The following is a 23117-nucleotide window of genomic DNA, read 5'->3' on the forward strand; positions in this document are numbered from 1 at the left end:
CGTTTTATCAAACCTTGACTTTTCTGTCTCTGGGGGAAGGAATGCAAAAGGAATAGAAAGAGCTGTCAGTTTTACTGTTATTTGTTGTAATGACTGGGCCCTCCAGTCATTTGGGGACTTCCCCTGAACCACAAAGGGTTAATCTGGGGGGAAGTACATGCTAATGAGAGCTGACATCACATGCTAATGAGCAGCTACATATACTTTGAGTTGTTTTTAAAGAGGGATGTGTTGTTTCTGTTGTATGAATCACGTGTATAAGATGACACAAATTGCATATTTTTGTATCCTGAGCCATTATTTTTGTCAACAGTACAAGTAACTGGCAAGTCCTTTGTTATTATTGCTTATTCACTTTGCCCAAATGGAGAAGGAGCAAAAACACTCCAGATGCATGTTCTGTGGACCACAACCCTGTTTGATATACACAGACCCCCTCTTCCAATTTGACATATACTGAAGTGAGATCAGTAAGAAGTACAGCTTAGAAAGTTCGATGTAGATTGAATTGCATGGGAATAATAAATGAACTTGATTTGCTCTTGCACATGAGAACTGTAGCTGGGATTTCCCCTTTTGGGCCTTACTGGAAACAATGATATCTAAGAGACACTAGTGTGCTGGGGATTTTAAGTCAGTGTGCTTTGACTGCCTCAAAAAGAAAACCCCACCCAAACCTCCTCCTAACTGCCACAGCTGTCCTGTTCGGTGCATAAAGATTGCTGAAACTGAGTGACAGAAGAGATGTACAGTCGGCCCTTCTTATACATGGATTTTTTTATACATAGATTTAAGCATCCACGGTTTGAAAAGGTTCAAAAAAGTATAAATTTCAAATATCAAACCTTGATTTTCCATTTTTTATAAGGGACACCATTTTGCTATGTCATTATATTTAATGGAACTTGAGCATCCATGGATTTTGTGGTCCACGGGGATCTTAGAACGAAGCCCCAGCATATAACAATTGCAGTAGGAGGATGTGTGGTGCCTAGTTTGGTGGGCAGTTTCTTGAGGCACAGTCTTCCATCTCTAGAAATGTGGAGTCTAGAGCAGAACTCTGGCCTGAACAGGGCAGGATCAGCATTTAGATGGCTCTTTGCCAGCCCAGCAACTGGAGGCAGTGCACTTTATGCTTTTTTAAAAATCAGACACAAGAGCAGAATACGAAGGGTGCTGAAAAATTCTTGGCCCAGTTAAGAAAGGAATGAGGCAAAACATACTGCATAAATAAACCAATTTGAGACCACTTTAACTGCTCTGGCTCAATTCTAGGGAATTCTGGGAACTGAAGTTTTGTGAGACATTTAGCTTTCTCTGTCAGAGACCTGATGCCACAACAAGCTACAGTTCCCAGAATCCATAGCACTAAGCCAGGGCACTTCATTATTTTGCAGTGTGTTTTGGCCCAATGACATAGAGCCATGAAGCTTATGTGCTGTTCCACATATGCAGCCTCAAGTTCGGCACACTTGGCACATCATTTCTCAAGTTCTTTTAACCCTTCCAAAAAACACTCTGATATATGACCACTGAAATACTGCTCTGCTGATGTCACCTTTTAATCATCCAAAAATTGCCTGCCTTTTAAACTCTTTTTAAGATTTGGAAACAGGAAATAGATGGAGCACAATCTATGCACTTAAACCCTAAACCCCAAATTCTTCGAAACATCCATCTTGCCATCCCTGTCAGCAGTGCATTGTGCTGCAAAAAGAGGATACCTTTTCACAGCTTTCCTCATTGTTTTTCCTTCAATGCCTCCTTTAACTGGACAGTACATTAGAGTAGTATTCTACATTAACTGAAGATAGTCATCAAAATACTTTCTTGATCCCCAAAATCTTGACCATGACCTTTCCTGATGACCTTGCAGACTTGTATTTCTTCACTTGTGGAGAACCTGAGTGCCACCACTGTAAGGGTTGTTGTTTGGTCTCTGGATCATAGTAATGCAACCATGTTTCATCAGCACCGATAAGTCTTTCCAAAAAATTATCACTACATTACTCAAAATGCTCAAAATCAACAAGGAGGTACCCACTTGATTTAGTTTGTGATCAGCATTCAAACATTTTTGCACCCTTTGGGCTGACAGCTTCTGCATAACGAACTGCTCATGAATTATAAATCCAATGCATTCCTGGGATATCTTTAGTGTCTCAGCAATTGTTTTAGCTGAGATTCATTTGCCAGTTTACGAAAAACATGTTATTTCAGGAGTTGACAATGTTGAAGGCCTACCAGACCTTGCTGCATCTTTGGTCTCTTCATGCTGAAAGTTGGCATACTACTTATTTACAATTGAGTATGATGTGCACTTGTAACTCAATGTTTATATCATAACTATCATGGATTTCCTTTGGAGTTTTCATCTGTAGGAATAGGAACTTCATAACGACCCAGAGTTCAGCCTTGAAACTTTTTATTGATAGGGTTCTATTAGTGATCTGAAAAAAATTAAGAAATTAAAGCTACAATCCTGTAAATTGGCAATTTACAATACAAAAGACCTCTTTCAAATTACAGTGACAAAAGTACGCTCAGATTTATACCCCCTCTGTATAAGCAGTGCATTAAAAGTGCAGTCCTTCAAAACCAATGTGAAGTCATTTCTTACGTACGACAGCACTAAAGCAAGCCTATCATGGAGTTTTCTTGGCAAGATTTATTCAGAGAGGGTTTTGCCTTTGCTTTCCTCTGGGGCTGTGAGAGTGATTTGCTCAAGGTCACCCAGTGGGTTTCCATGGCTGAGCAAGGATTTGAATCATGGTCTCCAGAGCGCGTAGTCCAACTCTCAAGCCACTACATTATGCTGACTCTCCTGGTGTCATGTCCTGCCTTAATATTTAAGGGGAAAATCTAGTTATAGACAAAATACAGAATGCTTAAGATAATTCAAGGGCATAAATGCAGACAACCGATTCATTAAGCTTCAATTTAACATACCTCATGATGTTAGACCTATGTGTTGTGTGCCAAGTTACTTGCAAAAAAATGGCAAGTATACTTAATATATGTTATGCACTGTACATATTAGGATCTTGTCTGACATCTATTTTTGAAACAGTGGGTTTAATTGCATCACAGTTGCATTATATTGGTAAAATGTGTTACGGATTCTAAATGGTAGTAAAGTAATATTTAAATATAGTTTTTAGAGTTTACTGTTACATTTAAGTTCAAAAACTTGTATTGAAAATTGAATTGCTAATAAAGCTGGATAATTAGAAAAGTTAGGTTGTAGAATAGCTCTCACAAGTTCAATTGACTCATTCATAGTTCTGGAATATGAACAGCTACATTCCCTTGAGAAGAGAGTGTTTTCATATTATGATTAAATTTTATGCTTATTGTCCCAGGGGAGGCCTCAGCAACATGCTGTTCCAGTGCTCATTACCTGATACCATAGAGACTGTTGCAGATGAACCACGCACAGTTCTTCTTCGTTTATATGGTGCAATTCTACAAATGGTGAGTATTTTTAGTGGGTTGGGCAAATACTTAAACATCTTGAATTAGAATAGTTTTGAAAGGCTATAATAAGGTATTGTCTTCATACTTTCTTATACATTTGAAGGCTCTTCTCTCTAGAACTGTTCTTTTTTATTGCTTAGAAGTTGTGCTGCTTTCTATAGGTAAGATATAGTATGATGTATGCTATCACGTTTTGCCAATATATGCAAGAGTTACCTATAGGTTAAATATTCAAAAGAATAATTACTTACTGTCTTCTCTGTTTTACAGACTTGGGTTGAACATTGGTAGTAAATTTACAGTTTATGGTCTGGAACTGAATTGGATCATTAATGTTGAGCATACAAGTAGCTTATAAATTTTCAGAACTCCTTTCCTACAAAATTTGTGCCTTGCCATTACTACTGCTAATTTAACAAAACAGGTAGTAAAAGTGTTGACAGTTTCATATATTTTGGTATGGAAGGATGAAAATAAAAATAGTAAATGGGAAGCAGGTCACTGTGGCTATATTACCCATTTACGCCATTCCTTTTCCTCCTTTAGCCATATTGCTATTTTCAGTTTATCCCCCCCAAAAAAATAGCAGAATAAAAACACATGCTCAGAATCATGAAAAATGTCCACCAGCACCTAGAATCAATTAAAACATTGAAAATCTTACAATATAAAAATAGCTTTGCATGACGCTAAAAAGATCACTATGTGCATGTCAGGCAAACCTCTCAAGTCCATGTTAGTTCAGTTGGAAGGGCATGAAGAAAAGCTTCAAAGGTGAACAGAGGTTTATAGGTACCCTGATGTCGGGGCAAACATTCCTTTAGGTACTTTGGTGAATGACTGTATAAGACTATAACAGTAGGAGTTAAGACTTTGCATTATATTTATTATATTTAAACATAGAGTGGAAGTGATTAAAGTTATGTATTTTCAACTTATTCTTAGTGGTAGATCCCATTTAATCATTTCGAATCAGGCACTTTTTGAGCAGTCTCAGCAATAACCAGCAATACAGTGGGCTATAATACCCAGTCTTGGAGCTACTGGAGCATGGCCGGTTGTAGCCCGGTTGTCTTTGGCAGCATCACCTGCAACATCTGAAAGCTGATGAAAGATGCTCCATGCCATAGAGGCCATTTGAGGCATCAAATGACAAAAGTAGATCTTGAAGCACCTCCAAATTGTAAAGGTGATCTGTCGGTATTCTTTGGATTCCACACACACAGACATTGCACTTGCAATAATAAACCAAATTATGGCTCTTTAAAAAAGGAAAAAGTATACTCAATTACAAAATTTACATTATAAGTGTATAATTCTGCATTCATTTACTTAACAGTAAATCCCATTGAATTCACTGAGACTTGTCTCCAAATAAATATACAGTGTAATATGGCTGTAAATAGATTCTTAGGAAATGTTCTTTAGTTCTAGCATTGATAGTATGAGATAATACATTAATAGTATGACTATACTATTGGGTGCCATTACACTTGTATTAAAAGTCTTTGCTGTGCATGTTGTAGACACTGACACTATCTGGAGTTGCCAGTTATGCAACTAATAGACAAATCCAGTTCTTATTCCTATGAATTTACCCAATAATTTTGCATTTATCTTAAACTTCTTGTCTGCTTTCTACACATGTACTGAGTCACATGTTTGCAGCTGTTTAGAAAGACAGCTGTACAATCCATCTAATTTGTGTGATAATTCAGTTTGACGATGGCATTGGCGGTAACACTCATGAGCTTGTAGTAGTATATAGAACTCTGTTTTGCTAGAAAGGGTTTTTCCCTTATGCCATGTCAAAGGTGAGAAGATGCATTCCTCATCCATATGAAACAGCAAGTACTGATATGACAGATGAGGGTTAGAAAAATACATTAAACATCTAGATGTTTAATGCATACAAGTCACTTTCCTATGGTGATCCTTCATTGTAACTTCCCCACCCATGACTATTCCACATTTTATTTAGGTTCCAAGGGATCTCTGACTGTTTGTACTCAGTCTCTTATAACTAATGGACTTTCATATAGGTATTTTGGAACACACAGAAAGTATTTTTGGGACAACAGTTTGTGGTTGCACGTGTGAATCTTGGGTTCTGTGCTACAGGGTGTGAAATAATGGATTTGGAAACCTGTGATCAAGTTACTGCTTAAATGTAGCTTTCTATTGTCTATTTTAGCAGCATATTACAGTGAAACAATGGCCTGAAATATTGATACTAGGACTAGCAGCTAAACTTGGTCAAAGTGGCAATGACTATTTAATTAGTCCATTGGTAATCCACATCATTGATTTTACTATCTATTGACATACTAGTAAGTAAACTTTAAAAGCAGTCTATAAAGTAAAGATAGAAATCAGTGCATTGCAATTATTTGCTACCTTTTGTCTGGAAAAATTAAAGTGATGTTTTCAGGATTTTGGGATTAATTCCTGTGGAATTTCTACCACACTCATTGTAATCATGTACTTTAAATATCCAGGCCTGGAAAATCATAAATCAGGATATGGGCACATCCTATTTCCATAAATATCCCATTTTCTTTATCTTTTTATGAAAAAAACACAGAAGATGTAGATTTTTCTTTAAGGTCTAGTTCGGCCAGTCATTTGAGTATTAACATCCTAACCATTTTTTCTCTTCATATTTAAGATCTTTTAAGATATCTAACTTCCTTTATTTCCATAGTGGCAGTGAAATGACTGCTCTTGGTGCAGTTCACTAAGGGTTAAGTAAGTAGAGGCAGTCCCAAGGTAAAACTTTCAGATTATATTCAGGGTCTCAGTATAAACATTTGTCTCTTCCAGATCAATCTTTAATACATAAGCAAGCTGATCTTACTGTATTTTTATGTTTTCAGATCTTATTCATTTCTTGTATACATAGGAATAATATTGAATAATATTGAAGGGCTTCTAGTGCTATTAATGTTTTTAAAGCTTATAGAAATGCTAATTATAAATGCAGGTGCACATTTTTTACTCTTATGGCTGATCCTTAATTACCATTTGAATGGTAATTTAAATTGAAGGAGGGACATATTTTAGTTGTTTAAGCAAAACACTTTAGTTAGAACTTAAGTTCTTTTATGTGGCAAGTATATGAAGAAGCTACTTTTGTCATTATCTCATACAGATGTACTCTCAGGAACAAAGTTTCATCTTTTCAACTTCTTTGTTCAACATTTTAAACTGATGATTGGAAAATACCTACAAGTCCTACGTATGTCAACTGAAATGACTTTAAAAAACAAAACACAGTACACTAAACATGACTCCAGTTTGCTTGTCCTAAATTTCTGGAAGACACAAATGTCAGTACAGATTGTTAAATATGAATTGTTTAAGTTGGCTAAAACTACTATGAAGAAAGGGCATGGGGACTAATTCATAATGGCTTTTATTTTAAGCCGCTGTCTTATGAAGATGTGTTGTGAACTGAGTCGGGCTGATCTGCATTAAAAAATGTGTCAAAGAAATTGTCACTAGACTGCTCATATAAAAGAATGTTTTATTATACAGTTGAGCTACTTTTTTTAAAAAAAAAGGACATACATACATATACATATACACACACACACACACACACACACATACTTTTGAAGAACAGAGGTTCTAATTAAATATTACTGAGCTTGAAAAGGAAATGTGCATGCTACCTTTCACTGTCCTCTCCCTGACTTTGAAAAACTGAAATGAAAGGACATGTATCTCTAGTAGCAGTTCAATCCTGTTTTGCATAGAAAATCACTAGAATTGCTGTTGTCCCCTCTGCTTAGCCTGAAAAGATCTGTTTTTAAAAATGATTTCCACTCAGTGAAGAAACTGTTATTGGTCTCAAAATCCCAAAGGCATCTAAGCAATTTGAATTTGGGATTGAAATAAAGCTTCTGCTTTTGTACAGCTAAACCAAAATTTAGATATAGGAACACAGGAATGATGCATTCACTGTATTAAAGTAATACTTAATTGTAACAGAAGACCTCAGTTGCCCAAATAATAGAGATCTAGGAATAACAGCTCATGCCCTATTTCTGATGCTGAAGTGTAAACATTGTTATTACTAACAGCTAAAGCAAAATATTGCATTAAAATAGGAAGCATTTATGACTACTTTTATACCTATAGTATCTGTCATTCCATTTGTGTAGAGAACAAAATTAGGAGTATTGACAGCAGTTCTGTGGTGTTGATGGTAACTGAAAAAAATTTATGGAATCCTGTAATTGTAATACTCCATTACTGATGTGATTTTTTATTTTAAAGACTTGTAGCAAGGAATAACTGCAAATGCCTTTTATTGGCAGATAGCCTGATAGCAGAAATCCTGTTAAGGGGACATTTGTTTTGTTGGGTGGCATTAAGGGTCATCTGAGGGGTAATGTACCATTTTAGTTGTATGTGCATGTGTTCTCTGCTGCAGGCTTGTCCATGCGATCGTGCCTAGAGCACTCTGGTTTCCAGGTGACAGACACGATTCACGGTATAGTATGAGATCTCTGAAGTTGGAGCATTCTCTACGGGTTTAATTTCTTTGTGGTTCAGAGTGTGACACTATGATGAAAATAATTGCCTTGTAAATTTTAAAAATATCTACACTCTTAAATGGGAGCTATCAGTGCCAAAATGGTGCATTAAACACACTTCTTCCTATTGCTCCTTTTAAAGAATGGTAATTTGATCAGAAGTAAAAGGGATTAGGGATGTTCTTGGTTTTTGTATGCCCAGTAATACGTCTTATTGTTCCTTACTTGATGTGATATTCAAAATTACCAGTCTCTAGTTCTGTATAAGGTAGTCCCTACATTACAACATCTGTAAACGTATTTTAGGAATAGAACATAGAAGTGGATTTCAAAAAATTGCCAGAGACAACATTAATCTATTTGTAAAAGTTAGATATGAATCTGCCATGTCATAATTTGGGGGGGGGGGGGGGGGGAGTAGGCTCTACAGAGTAAGCATACCAAGTTTGATTTTTCTGATCCGTTAGAGATTGCCTCTCAGTTTATTACCGAAGACTGTACTTGGCTGTTAATGTACCAGTATGGGAAGTACAGTATTGGAGGCCTAGAGTTTCAGTCTTCATATGAGGTTAGACATCTCGTCTTATCCACACACACACACACACACACACACACGGTTTGTTGCTACATGACAACTCAGTGAAAAATAACCAGCTTTATATTTTGAGTATGCTGTCTGCTCATTCATATTGTCACTGAATTATTTTTTGCCTAATGTTTGCTGTTCATTGATGGAAAATTAAACATAATGGCCCAGCATGAAGTTGTTACAGTTAATATTACTAAATAGTTTTGGCTGCTGAATTACTCTTCCAGTTAATTTTCATTTTTAAAGTCTTACTGTGCTACCAAATACATTTTGTCCCATAATAGCAACAGAACTATTTCTCACATCTTAACTGTTTTTCCTGTGTTACAGCAATTTGTTTTCATATTTTCTACCATAAAAATACAGTCTATTTATTTTTCATTGTCTGTTGTTTCACCAGATGGCTATGGCCTGTTGTGAGCAATCAGAGACAATGTGGTAACACTTCCACATATGTAGAGGCCACCTTTCTTCTGTTTGTCAGCTTACATTTAGTAAAAAGTCTGAAGGCTTGATTTTACAAAATTACAGACCTATTAAATAAATACTTCCTCACTTCTGGCCCCTCCTTTATGGTATCAAACAGTTACAACAGCATTTTCCTACAACACAGTTCCCTATTATCTTTGTTCTTGGTAAAAAACTATACAGTGTCTTTCCTGTAATCTCCTTGGAAGTTGGCCATACTCTGCACAATAAGAGTCCTGTTTTAAAAAGTCAGCAAGTGGATTTCTAGCTACTTAAGCTGGTATCCAAAATGTGGGCGTATTGGTGTTTCCTTCAGGAATCTTTGAAACAAACTTTCAGCAATATCTCTTATTAGCATTAACATACCTGTGTGCTTGATGATTTGCCTACACTTTTTTGGTTATGCAAAAAAGGCTGTGCTGCACCTGCTTTTCAGAGCATGAAAGTAAATTCAGGTAACCTAAAGAGTACTTTGGTAAAATTGAATCTTAAAAACAATTATTTAGACGCAGTCGCGCCTCATTCACACAATGTCCCTTTTGAGACAAAGAGAGAAAGAAGGAATCACATACACTTCTCCTTTTATGGTAGTGTTTGGATATTGTTTCTCTTACATTTTCTCTTTAAAAGAGAATCCAGTTGATGCAGTTAAATTTTTTTAGGCACTTAATTGAAACTTAGGGGCAGCCTGCAACCGTCTCTGTCTTCGTCAGATTGGGGCTGCAGTAACCGCACACTGTGGCCCCGATTTGGCCTTTCCACAGCGCAAAAAAGAGCTGCAAAAAGTGGTTCCTTTTTGCTCCCTGGAAAGGGCGCTGTGACATTGTGTGGTGTGGTGTCACACCAGCCTGGGGGCTGAGTCGGGGCATGCGTCATGTGGACACCACGCCCGACTCCGTCCTCAGGCCAGCCAAAGATGCCAATCTGCACAGCCCCTTAGTACAAAAATACTGGCCAGTCTTCTAGTACTTGTGTGTTCCTAATAAGTTAAAAGTAGTTTCTGTTAAGGTCCAGGGTAAAACCTCTCTAATCCAGTTTGCTTCTGATAGATTATACCATCATATGGGAGCATCAAACAGAAAATACTTCTGGATGATGTGCAACTTTGAATGCTGTTCAAGGAGTAGTCAGTGAGAGAAAACAGCGGCAGTGATAAATATCTTTTTTGTGTGTACCATTACAATTTAATATGCACTTGTAAATTTGTCTTGTGAATATTAAAGAAAATAAGCTCTTGTTGGAAGGAATTTAGTTTTAAAATAGTATTTACATATTCTTGCTAATTTTAATGGAAAGAATTACTACTACAATGTGGAAAATGGTTTATTTCAAGATGAAGCAAGTAAGTTGTGAGAAAGTCTGTAACTTGGCTAATATTTAAACAATCAGTGCTGGTTATTTGTTCAGTTGGTCTTTGGTAATGAAATGTTAAAGCAAACAGAATTGTCAGTTCCATTATCTTCATTAATATTAGTAATTTTAGGCTTGGTTTCAAGCAGGGTGTTGTTAGAGAAGCACAGCATTAGTAGCCTTAGTATATTGCTACTGAATGGAACTGGCAGACTTGTTTGTTTCATAGCTTTGAAATCCTAAATGGACTACAGAGCTTGCATCCCTGCTGCATTTTATAGGTGCAGTTAATAGTAAAAGTATGTGCCATTGAGCTCAGCAGTTGCAGCACGTTTTGGAACCTTTGAAAATGCTTTGTGATAGGGTATTAAAAAGCGCACTGCAGTCCACTAAATATAGAATAAATTTGTTTTGCTTATGTTGCTTTGAGAAGTGATATAAGATGTATCAATAAAATATCTTAAAGGAAGAAGTTCTCTTTTTTTTAAGGTTTGATAAAAAATTATGGTTAAACCAGTTTTATACATTAGCTTGTTTTCAAAGTGCTATATTTCTGCAGAAAAACTTGTTTATAGTAAAACCTCAGTTGTATCTCCCTAATCTGGATGCTTCTGTCTACAATTAACATTTAGTTTTGCCTGCTGTAGTCATGCAGGTACCCACATCTCGTGCTAGAGATGTTCTTGGTTCTCTTACTATAGGCAGGAATATGATACATTGGAATTCAATGGCACATCCTTTTTTGAAACATCTGGAGTGATGTCTTTTCTGGAATGAGAAAGGAGTTGTGTTAAGATGTCTGGTACTTTCAGATCAATGCCCAGTCAATAGTTCTAAATATAGTTGGCTTTCCTAACTCTCCTTATTGTGGTGGCTGCAAGATGCTGATGTTGTTCTTCATCTTCTCATTGTAAATGTTGACTTTTCTCCTTCATAGAGGTCCTGTAACAAAGGAGGATCTGGACAGGCCCAAAAGGAAAATGATTTACAAGTAAGTATTATTTTTTAAAAACTTTCCTTATTGTACACATCATATATGATACCAGGACTCACAGTACTAGGAAAATGCTTGCAGTAATATTATAATAACAAGCATAATTCAGTAGTTTGGTTCTGTCTAGTTCCCTTCTGAGAAGGTTTTTCTTGGCTAATATGTTACTATTAAGATGAGTGAGTTTTCCCAAGCCTGTTTCTTGTTAACTCCAAAATTACCAGAGCTTTTTCTCCAGCTCATAAGGAGAAACAGAAAACTATACACCCATTTTCACCATTTTCTCAAAGCACACATACCTTTTCTTCAGGATTGCAGAAGGGCATTGCTTTTAGGTGTATGAGTCCTTGAAGTTGTGGTTGATGTTAACTGCTGTAGTGGGTTTCATGCCTGAGTTTGTTGCCGGGTTTGATCCCTTTATTTCTTTGTTATGTGGACTGTAGATGAGTAGCTGTTGCACATTATGCAGCTATGAGCAAGGACAGTTATATTACTAAAGGGCTGTGAGAGAGAGAGAGTTGCCCAGGTTATAGTATACTTGCCCAAACTATAATTAGTTAGGCTCATTGAACTCATTATGGCTTGAATCATGATTAATTGAATTTTCATTGTTATAGCTCATTATGTTTTGAATCTTTGTCAAAAGTGAACCAGATGTGGTTCTTTTGTAGGGCTTGGTTGTAGAGGCATTGTGGTGTGTTCTGGATGGAAGATAGAAAGCTGTAGGTATGGGTAGGGAGGGGCATAAGGTGACTCCTGATCCGTCATGTAGTGGTATAGTTATATTGAAAAGTCACCCTGTTTTGTAGAGTAATCTAAATACAGATTGAAGTCCTAATAGAATTTATCAGGTACTTGATTTGGCTGTCATAAGTGTATCTCACGTAGCAGAGATGCCTTTGGAAATAGGAGGAGCTGAGGAAACACTGTTGATGTAACAGTGTGACAAATAGTCCAGAGAGAAAGATTTCATGGAGTAGGGGCTGCAACAGAAAAATGTAGTCATGCACAGCAAATAGACTGAAGAAAAGCAGTGACATAACAGACGATCTTCTGAACAGATTTTTCATAATCTATGCATTCTCATAATCCATGCATTCTCATAATCCAAACAAAAACATGATTAGAGTTCAGGATATTAGCATGGCCATAAATACTCAGATGGTTCTATGATACCCCAGCTTATTGAAAGTACTTGTGTATTTCCTTCTCCACACTTCTTTGGATTTTTATCTTCTGTAGTTCTTGTCCAAGGGGAGGTCAGCTTCTTTTACACCCCATAAAATTGGTTACAATGACAACCAACAGTGTAAGGCCTGTGAAGGGCATTACAGTTTATCTTATATACTTCAGGGGCAGTTTCTGTCTGTGCTCATACAAGAGTTTAATTGTAAGAATAGTTGGCAATATCTTTATACAAAACAGTTGAAGTGACTTGACTTCAGTAGTAGTAGATTTTGTATTAGATCTAATATATATACTCAACGTATGAGTCTAAAAACTTTAGACCAAAAATTAACCCAAAACCCCTGAGTCAGCTTGTCTACAGGTCAATGTATGTACTATACTTAACTTACTTTAAAAGGGGTCATCCTCTGGTGAAAGGAAAGAGTGTATGTAATCTGTCCTGGAAACACTGATCCTTTTCTGCTCTCTCATCCATCCAGCCTTCAGCATGAACACAAGCACTTATACCTGCTGCAATTTTGTAATTTCTTTGGCATTGTTTTCCTCTGCTTCATCTTTTAGATCCTTTGTTACATGCTACTAGGTTTTACCCTTGACTTATCCAAGGGTCATATCAAAATCCATAACATTGTCTCCAAAATCTGCCCTGAGGTCGACTTAGTCAAATATATATGGTAATTCTAGCATACTATTATTTACTTCAGTTCCATGCTATAAACACATATAGTACATCAACTGTTTTTCTATGTAACTGCTATCACCATGATTTACAGAAAGCTGGAACAGGTTTTTTTGCAAACGTAAATCCATTTGAAATCAGAAGCTGCCAACTAACTGCCTCATTCAAGAGAAAGAAAGAGACTGCAAAGGACTTTAGCCCAGAAAGTCTATCATAAACCAGAGAGCTCTGGGTAATAAAAGTTGATCTTGAAAAGGTTTTAGATTCTATCACTCAGTCATTGGTCAATAAAAATGCTTGTAGTTGTCCAAGTAAAACTGAAGGAATAATCTTGAAATCTCAATTTGAATTAGGCTGATAATATTGAAGTTAAAGATTAACACAGTTCATCTTAGATTGCCTAAAGCATGTTCTCCAACCCATTTTGAAAGGTGTTTGAGTCATTAATTAGTCATTATAAAAGCACTGATGGAGTAATAATAACAATAATAATAATATTTATTTATATTCCGCTTAATCTCAGGGAATCCAAGCAGATTACAGCAGTAAAATATGGTACAATTAAAAGAGATAGATTAAAAATTCCATAATCTCCCACCCTCCCCCCTCACATAAAAACATAATCAAGTCATTAATATACAATACACTAAAATGAGATAAAAATTTAAAATGGAGTCTGGTAGGGTACATAAAGCTAGCAGGTGTGTTCTAGTCTGGAAAGGCCTGCTGGAAGAGATCCGTCTTAATAGCCTTCTTTAAGGTATCCAAGGTGGTGATCTGACGGATCTCGTCCAGCAGGTCGTTCCAGAGTCTGGGAATGGCTGATGAAAAGGATCTCTGGGTTACTGCAGTAAGTCTAGTCTTCTTAGGTTGTAGCAGATTCTTCCCAGTGGAATATGAAGAGTGCGGGGTGGTTGCTGCTGCCAAATGACAGGTGAGGAAGGGTATAGCCTCACGGAGGTGGATTTTTAGTAGACCTGACTTCCCTTATTTTAGTTCCTTCACTTTCTTTGCTACAGCATGCTGTCAATGATACTGCATGCATATGCATAAGAGGGGTGTAATTTGAGTTTCTCTATAAGTTCTGATATGTACAGTTGCATTCTAAAAGGCCATTTGTCTCGTATTCAGAACATCAGCTTGCAGTAAGTACAAAGTGCCTGTTGTTTAACAAGTAGTCAGAGGTTCAAATGTGAAGACTGAATAGCTTAGAAAGAAAGTTTTATTATGTTTTCCTAAAACTAAAGTGGTAAACTGTAGTGAACATCAATAACACACTCCCAAGGAAATTAGTGTATTTATATCAAAATACAGTATATATTCATGTTTAAGTCAGAAAATTTATACTGCAAAATTGACCCAAAAACCTGGGTCGACTTATACACAAGTCAATACGGTAATAAGATGGCACGGAGAGCAAGTGTCCACTCCCCAAGCCTTTTTCCAGCCTGATTGCCTCCAGAGAGGGTAGCCGGGCTGGGAAGACACAGGAAGAGTGAAAGCTCCCTCTCCAAGCCTCTTCCCTGCTCATTTGTCTCCGGAGGGGACAGCCAGGCTGGGAAGACACAGGATTAAGAAGTAGGACATCCTTTACATGCATGGTTACATGTCGAGTTTTATGCTCGACTTATCCACGGGTCATATAAAAATCCAGAATTTTGGCCCTAGAACCTACACAAGATTGACCTATTCACAAGTATATATGGTAATTGCCAGTGGACCTAAATAATGTCGTTATTGAAGCTTCACCTCCAATAAAGATATTCAGCAAGCCTTCAATGAAACAGTACACTACAGGATCCTAATAGTTTAATATCATAAGACTGTGTATCTTACTGGACTGACTTGTATTTCTTTGTAAGATTTTTTTTTTTGACATGTGTTAGATATTATATTTGTCCCGGTCTCATTTTCCTTGTTCTCTTTAGGGGGCAGAAGCTGTTGTTCTGGAGAGTGTTATGTTTGCCATTCTTGCAGAGAGAGCGCTTGGACCAAAACTCTATGGAATCTTTCCCCAAGGCCGTCTGGAGGAATTCATTCCTGTGAGTGCCAATTATTAGCTGCCATTAGTATGGTGGTGGTAGTTGTAACCACTGTCTGTGTGGATTGCTAAAAAATACAGATGTGCAAATAAACTATTTGCCAGTGTATAATGTAGAGCCACATAGTGGTTTGAGTGTTGGACTGTGACTCTGGAGAAGAGAGTTCCTGCTCAGCCAAGAAACACAATGGATGACCTTGGGCAAGTCACACACTCTCAGTCTCAGAGGATGGCAATAGGAAACCTCCTCTGAACATATCTTCCCAAGAAAACACCATGATAGAGTCACCTTAGGGTCACCATAAGTCAGAAATAGTTTGAAGGCAAACAATAACAACAAGCAATAGTGTATAGTAATTTCATTTTATAGTTAGGTTTGATTATATGGAAATAATTTCTCGGGTTTTAATATTTTTATAGCACATCAGCTAATTCAGATGTGAGCTGCGTGAAGCCCCAGCACTTAAATCTCCCCAGGACATTTTCCAAACTCCCATGCCCCCAAAGGTTTCTTTTAAAAATTCAGGGAGTTATTTTGCAAGCCTTCAACGAAATTGCTTTGAATAGCTAATGTGACTGTATTTCTCCATCCCCCCCCCCAAAAAAAAATGCCTGAATTGTCTGAAAATTAAACTAGTAGTAGTGTCGCTAACTGTTTCATTTTGGAGGAGCAGTGCAATCTGGTGGGTGGAGGTAAAAATGTTCTCCATCCCAAGCACGGTTCCCTAGTTGGAGTTAATGGAATGAACTGTGGTGTACTCTGCCCTGTAGGGAAAGATCTGGTAAACTATAGCACTGAAACGAGCTCAGGAAAGTGCTTCACTCACTGGATTCCAAATATTTATTGCTGTCACTACAGTCTGACTGTTTTGGTGGTTTGAAATTTATGTGAAATGTATTCTTATAATTAACTTCCACTGTGTTGTGTGTTTCAGAGTAGAAAACTAGATACTGAAGAACTGAGCCTGCCTGATATATCAGCAGAAATAGCTGAGAAAATGGCAAGATTTCATGGTATGAAAATGCCATTTAATAAAGAACCCAAGTGGCTCTTTGGAACCATGGAGAAGTAAGTAAACTGCATTTTTTTTCTTTTCAGAATACTTTTAGGATGGTTGTAGGAGTCATATGTAGGTAGGCACTCTGACCTAGGAGTATTAATTGCACAAAAATTTCATTATGCAGGTACTTAAATCAAGTGATGAGAATTAAGTTTACCAGGGAATCCCGTGTTAGAAAACTGAACAAGATTCTCAGTTACAACCTGACTCAAGAACTGAAAACACTACGGTAATGTTTCAGCTTTTAACAGTTTACATTTCATTTACAACTCTGTTATGTGATGGAAAATAGGCCTTTTCAAGTGTAACTGTTAGTGAAAATCATATATGGATTTTCTTCATATGCATTTTAATATTGAATCTCATTAACAGTTGTATCTCTGTAAATGTATCTGGATATCTAAAGAAATACTTGAATTGCAGCTGATTAGCAACTACTGTATTTACTTGACTATAAGGCGACCTCATGGATAAGTCAAGGGCAGGTTTGGGGGCCAAAATTATGGATTTTGTCATGACGCATGGATAAGTCGAGGGTATAACTTGAAGGCTCCTTCAGTTTGTGTATGTGTGCGTACAGCAAGAAAGACTCTAATTGAAGCTGTTTGTTTCAACGTTGGCTTCAGCTTTCCAATGTCGGTGGGAGAGGGTCTGTGTTTCTTTTAAAGAAATTAATAACTCAGGACTCTTTCTGCTTGGCGCAAGAGAAAAAGAGACTATCTTCCACCACATGGGGAAATATGAAAGCGCTGCTATCATATTATCGTACTAGCCCATAAATAAGTCAACCTGGGATTTTGGGGTCAATTTTTGGGCATAATTTTTTAGACTTATAGATGAGTATATATGGTAACTTCTAATTGTTTAGTTGGGAAGTTAATGTAGTAGATCACATGCTGAGATTCAGCAGGGCTCCTTGTCCCTTGAGGCTGTAGGTTTCACTGAGATTAGTCAGGATATTTCAGCAACCTAGGCTAGCTTTGCAGTGTGTTTTAGGTATAGAGCTGGGATGGGCACCTCTGTAGCTTTGGGGATCAGTTTTCTGCACCAGGACACTTCAAGGGCCATACAGACCACCGAAATTGCCACTAAATAAACTTGGATGTGGGCAGAAATCACTCCTGTTTCCAGGAAAAAAAGTGGTATGTAATGATGTTAAACAGCTTTGCAACCTATATAAATGGTGAATTACTTCTGGGGGCTTACAGGAGAGGGTGATCACAGGTTTTTGGCCAGAAATGGGAGAGATTTGGAAGGGTTGTGGGCCACAAAGCCTCAGGGAGTTGCATGTTTGGCTACTTCCGCTGTGAAGTCTGTTCCTCATTTGAAATCATTGAGACACACCTGGTTTTAATTCATTGAGGTACATGTCCACACTGTAGTGGTTACTGAACTCTCAGCCCAGTTGTCTGTAAAGAAACAAGTATTTGGATACACTGAAACAGTACATTTTCTCTTCCTTAAAAATACTTCTAGCATCAGATTCTGAAAGTTTTCTAAAAAATAAATAAATTAAAAGTAGTAAAGGCTTCTTTTCCATCAAAACCCTTCAGTGCATCCACAGTATGCTTATACAATAAAAAGCAGAGGGAGGGAGGGAGGAATTATATCTGAGGCCCCTTGATTTGAGCCAGTTGCTGTTTTATAAGTGGTGTTCCTAGAAGGAAAGGAGACAACTAGTACTTTGGTGATGTACTTAGAACTGAATCCTGTTGGTAGTCCCGGGTTGAGCAGACTCGCTGAATAGATATTATTTGCTTTTCCCTTTCAGTGAAACTCTGTTTCATTTTTGGTTCCATTTCTTTTCCAGGTCGTTATTGGAAGCTACTGCATCTCCAGTTGTGTTTTGCCATAATGACTGCCAAGAAGGTACGATAACACTGTTTCCTTTTTGCAATTGTCATGATCTTTTTAAAAATAAAGGGCCCATATAGACAGGCCAAAATAAAGCTGCTTCGGGTCACTTTGGTATGCTGTTTAAATGATGCATGCATCCTAAGAGTCGGGAAGCCATGCCAAAGCCACAATCCAGCCCTTAAGACTGGAGCATGGCTTTGGTGTGGCTTCCGGACACATGCATCATTTAAACAGCATACCTCCAAAGTGATCCAAAGCAGCTTTATTTTGGCCTGTCTGTATGGGGCCAAAGTTAAGAATGAAAGATAGTGTCTTACAAAGTATAACCATTTGTTTGCTGTAAACTTCAATTTACAATTGAAGGAGCTTCTGGTTTAGACTGTAGACTGCAGTTCTTAGTTTGTGGTAGGCTTCCTGAAGGAGAATGGTGTGAATCTTAATGCTGCACTGCAAAGAGATACAGAATTAGTGCAGTAAACCATGTCACAGCTCCATTCATATTGTATAACACATTGTATAAGGAGGAAAATAATTTAGCTTTTGTCAAAATCATTTTTGTAACTCTGCCCAGTCCTTAGTCAAAGGTATCACATCATTGATTATATCCTCTGGAGTACTTGTAAACAAACCCTGCATGCATGCCCCCCATCTGTTGTCATGGTGGATATTCTTTTGATAATGGAATATTTTTGAGCCCAAAGTAATATTTTGGAGTCATAATATTTGTGTGTAGTTACATAAATGTTTCAGATTAATTAATTTCCTCACTTTCTCTCCTACCCACAACAGGAAATATTTTGCTTCTTGAAGGCAGAGAAGATTCAGAGAAGCAAAAGCTAATGCTTATTGACTTTGAATACAGCAGCTACAATTACAGGTAAATAAATGCTCAACCTTTCTGCCGGCCTTAAATGAGGGGAAATGCAAAGTTAGTAAATGTTTAATTTGTCTGAATTGCATTTGCTTATTTAACATTTGTTTTTGTCTGCTTTGAGCCATTAGTGTTTGCCCGAGTCTGGTAAAACAGTAGGCCAACTAAGTATCATTGGTGTATAATCTTTGAAGTCAGACAACTTTATTAAATTTGGAAAGAAGAGTAAAGTTAAAAGTGTTCTCACATCATTTCACTTGCAGTCTGTTAAGAAACAGAATAAAAATAATTCTTCACAAGCTAGCCTGTTTGTGTCTCATTCATAAAATGTGGAAAGAAATCTGACTTACAGCATGTCTATTTTCATCTAACCTGTTATCTCAGTACTACTAAATTAGTTCACTTGTAGTATTTGTGCAGTGGAAATAGCATACATTGAAATCTGCTGTAGAATTGTTGCACAAGGGAATAGGTGGTGTTGGATGGCACTCTACATGTCTTTAATGTTTCTATAGACATGAAAACTGGCAGAACTCTATATAAGTTTCCTGGTAGTAAGGGACTCCGTAGATGGCTTATCTGGCTAGAAATGGACCCAGTCTGTGTTCTGCTGGGTAGCCATTAGGAGTCAAGTAAATAAAGCTGCTGCTCATGTGCCACAGTTTAAAAAGATACATAGAATGGATACTAATCTTTCAAAGCTGTGAGCATCTGTTAAACCAAATACCAGTGGACTATGCAAACACTTGGGAAATGTAGAGTCAAAACTAACCTGGGCCAGAGAGACAGATAAGCCAAGCTGAACTTTCAAACTATAGAGATGTTTTAATATTTGGAATTTAAAGCCAGTTAACTGCTCGTTCCTGATCGTTATCCACAACAAATTTCAATTTCAGGTGCTCATTATCCCTTCCCAACTTGGTAACTCCAGATGTTTGCTGTATTACTCTGGTCAGCTTTAGATAGCATGATTAATAGTCAAGTATGGTGGAAGGTCTAGCCTAACATCTGTAGTGCATTAGGTTGAGAAAGGATGGGCTATTCCATTTCTTTACCACTTACAAACATAGTGCAATTTGCCAGTTGCAAAAGCCTTCACTGCATCTAAAAAAGAGGTTAGATAAAAAGCCTCTGGTGAAGGACTTTGGTAAGTTCTGATGGCAAAGCTTGTCTTTTATATATGTAAGGTCCCAAGTTAAGCTCAGTTATTTAGCATAATAATGAGTTTTCTTTATATTTTTAAAAAATATTTTCTTTGCAAGGTTCGGTTGAGGTCTCTTCCAACTCTATGATCTTATGATTGATTCTGTGTGGCTAGCCTAACGTTTAAAACATATTGCCAGTCCTGTAGTATTTACATTTTTATTGTTATAATAACCTTTAAAATGTTCTTTACATTTATTATTCTTATTCCAGAGGGTTTGATATTGGAAATCACTTCTGTGAATGGATGTATGACTATGTGTATGAAAAATACCCATTTTTCAAAGCAAACTCCTTGAAGTATCCCTCAAGAAAGCAACAGGTAGGCTTGATTTTTGTCTTTAAACTTGAAATTCAAACTTATTTCTCAATTTTATTCCTTGGAATACTTATTTTATTCCAGAGTTTTCTGTATCTTCAGCTTAAACTTCATAGCTTAATTAAGTTCACTTTCTTATACAGCAGTGGTTCCCAACCTTTCTAATGCCGCAACTCTTTAATATAGTTCCTCGTGTTGTGGCAACCCCCAACCATACAGTTACTTTCATTGCTACATTCAAATATGTGTTTTCTGATGGTCCTAGGTGACCCCTGTGAAAGGGTCGTTCGACCCCCAAAGGAGTCCCAACTCACAGGTTGAGAACCACTGTTATACAGAGTATGATCACTGTACATTTTTCTGTCCCAATACCAATGTACTGCAGAGAAGCACTGAAAGTTGGAGTCTCTGGGATACTTTGTAAATCTTGCTTCATGCTTCAAGAATTTCCAGCGCAACCTCGTAAAATTGCATAGGGTATATTTTGTTTACCTCAATACTTGTGTTCAAATTGTGAATGTATAATAATGCACCTAAGCACTTGGCAGGATAGAAGGCAGTGAGAAAAGAGAAAGACCTCATTACAGGTGGATAGATTCAATCAAGGAAGCCATGGCCCTGGGTTTCCAAGACCAGGGCAGGACTGTTGATGACAGAGTTCCTTGGAGGTCTCTCATTCATAGGATCACAATAACTCAAAGTTGATTTGATGGCAATTAACAACAACAAACACTAAATAATATTATTTATATCAGGGATTGAATTACAGTACATCAGAGACCCTGAAAGATTTTGTCAAGGCAAAACTCAGGGTGCAAAGCTTTGCTAAGGTCAACATTACACTGAAAATGAATATTGCAGATTTTAAAACTATACTAAAGCTTTAAATAAATGAAACTACAGGTATACTTCATTTAATTAAGTAGATGTGTTTGTGGGCCTTACTGAAAATTTGGTACCAGAGGTAGAAAGAATTAGGTTACTGTAGTTTCCTATACAGCGCACCTGTGCCATATCCGGCTTTAATCTTAAGTGACAGGTTAAGCCACCAGAAACACAATGGCACGTGCATCACACCGAACGCAGGAACGCTCCCCCATTGAAATAAATGGGGTTTGAGCGTACACATTTTCTCCGTATGCAGGGGGTCCGGAAGAAAAGTACAGCAACACATTTCAGAAAGCTTTTCATTCAAAATTAAAAATATACAGGTGGAAAATGAAATCACAAGGCCAGGTAAGCTTTGTGTAAGAAAACAAAAACATTGATGGTTCCTTCCAAAATACTTCTGGGATTTTTTCTTTCTTTTACCAACTACCACTTTTCTTCTGATTTCCATTTTGCTCTATAGATCATATTTTTTAAAACATTGTGGTGGCAGCTGGTGAAGCAGCCTTATCGGGTTTTCTCTTTTCTCTCTGTATTGCTGCTTGTGTATTCTCAATAGGAGATTCTAGAGACAGCTGCTGTTTACCTCATCTGTTGTAGGCAGACACACAGAGCAACAATATCATTGGTTGGAGCAAAAGCCTATTCTTTCCTAGCTCAAACCTTGTTATGTTGTTCACTGCATACACACTACACCAAAAGCCTATGTTTCTCTAGCCCTGTTCACCATTCTCCCATGCCCATGCTACTGAGAAACTCCCAGCAAGGCAGCACAAGAAGGAATAAAGGGGTGGGGGGGGGGTGTTGAACTTTGTAAAAAGGAGCTTCTTTATTAGAGGCTTTGGCGGGATACAGACTGCCAATTTGGGGTGGGCTGCATCTGCCCCTTTGCGCCAATTATTGGGGCCAGGGCAGCCACAGCGGCAGCCCAAACTCCCCAATACGGCGCTATTTGGGACCAGGGAGAAGTGGCAAAATGCTACTCCTCCCTGGTCCCGAAAAGGGGTGTCCTTGGGGCTTCATGCCTAGGGTTGCCATAATTGTCCACTATTAGCAGGGACAAAATGTAAGACAAATTCGAGACCAAACTGTAGGACATCTGCAGGACAAAACTCAGGCCAAAATGTAGGACATTTAAGGTCCTCCATTTTTCTTAAATGTCCTACACTTTGGGCTGAGTTTTGTCCTGTAGTTGCCCTACAGTTTGGTCTAGAATTTGTTCCACATTTTGTTGCTGGTAATAGTGGACAATTATGGCAATCCTCGGGAGCCGCAGCTGCCCTTTCCCCCTGGCACCGTTCCCGCGACAATCTAGTTGAAAGGGTGCCACAAGTGCCTTGCGGCGGCACCAGGACATGACGGCCGTGCCGTTTGGATGCGACACGGCCGTCCCGTCAAAATGGTGGCGCCCATGTAGACAGGGCGCCACCATTTTGACATCCTGGCAACGTACTAGGGTTAGGGAGCGTCTAAAAAGGACGCTCCTGGTCAACCCTAGTACGTCGCAAGGACATACTAAAAGGCCCATCTGTATAGGGTCTTTGTTAACTGAGGTGTACCTATACTTATTTGATATCAACATGAAAGCTAAATT

At 37.8% G+C, this 23117-nt stretch overlaps 1 protein-coding gene across 1 annotated transcript in view; it reads left to right on the plus strand.

Moving 5' to 3' along the window:
* The window catches only part of LOC149314320 (choline kinase alpha-like), a 30887-nt gene that overhangs the window by 4954 nt on the left and 2816 nt on the right, over positions 1-23117 (plus strand). Inside the window, exons 2-9 of the mRNA XM_089520851.1 lie at positions 3363-3474; positions 11363-11416; positions 15212-15325; positions 16260-16393; positions 16510-16614; positions 18196-18254; positions 19032-19119; positions 20530-20638. Of these exons, the coding sequence (XP_089376977.1) occupies positions 3363-3474; positions 11363-11416; positions 15212-15325; positions 16260-16393; positions 16510-16614; positions 18196-18254; positions 19032-19119; positions 20530-20638 (775 nt within the window). The remainder of the gene's footprint in view (positions 1-3362; positions 3475-11362; positions 11417-15211; positions 15326-16259; positions 16394-16509; positions 16615-18195; positions 18255-19031; positions 19120-20529; positions 20639-23117) is intronic.

The sequence above is a fragment of the Sceloporus occidentalis genome, unplaced genomic scaffold, assembly GCF_023333645.1.
Source record: "Sceloporus occidentalis isolate IW3139 unplaced genomic scaffold, rSceOcc1.0.p SCAF_4, whole genome shotgun sequence".
Taxonomy (NCBI): Eukaryota; Metazoa; Chordata; class Lepidosauria; order Squamata; family Phrynosomatidae; genus Sceloporus; species Sceloporus occidentalis.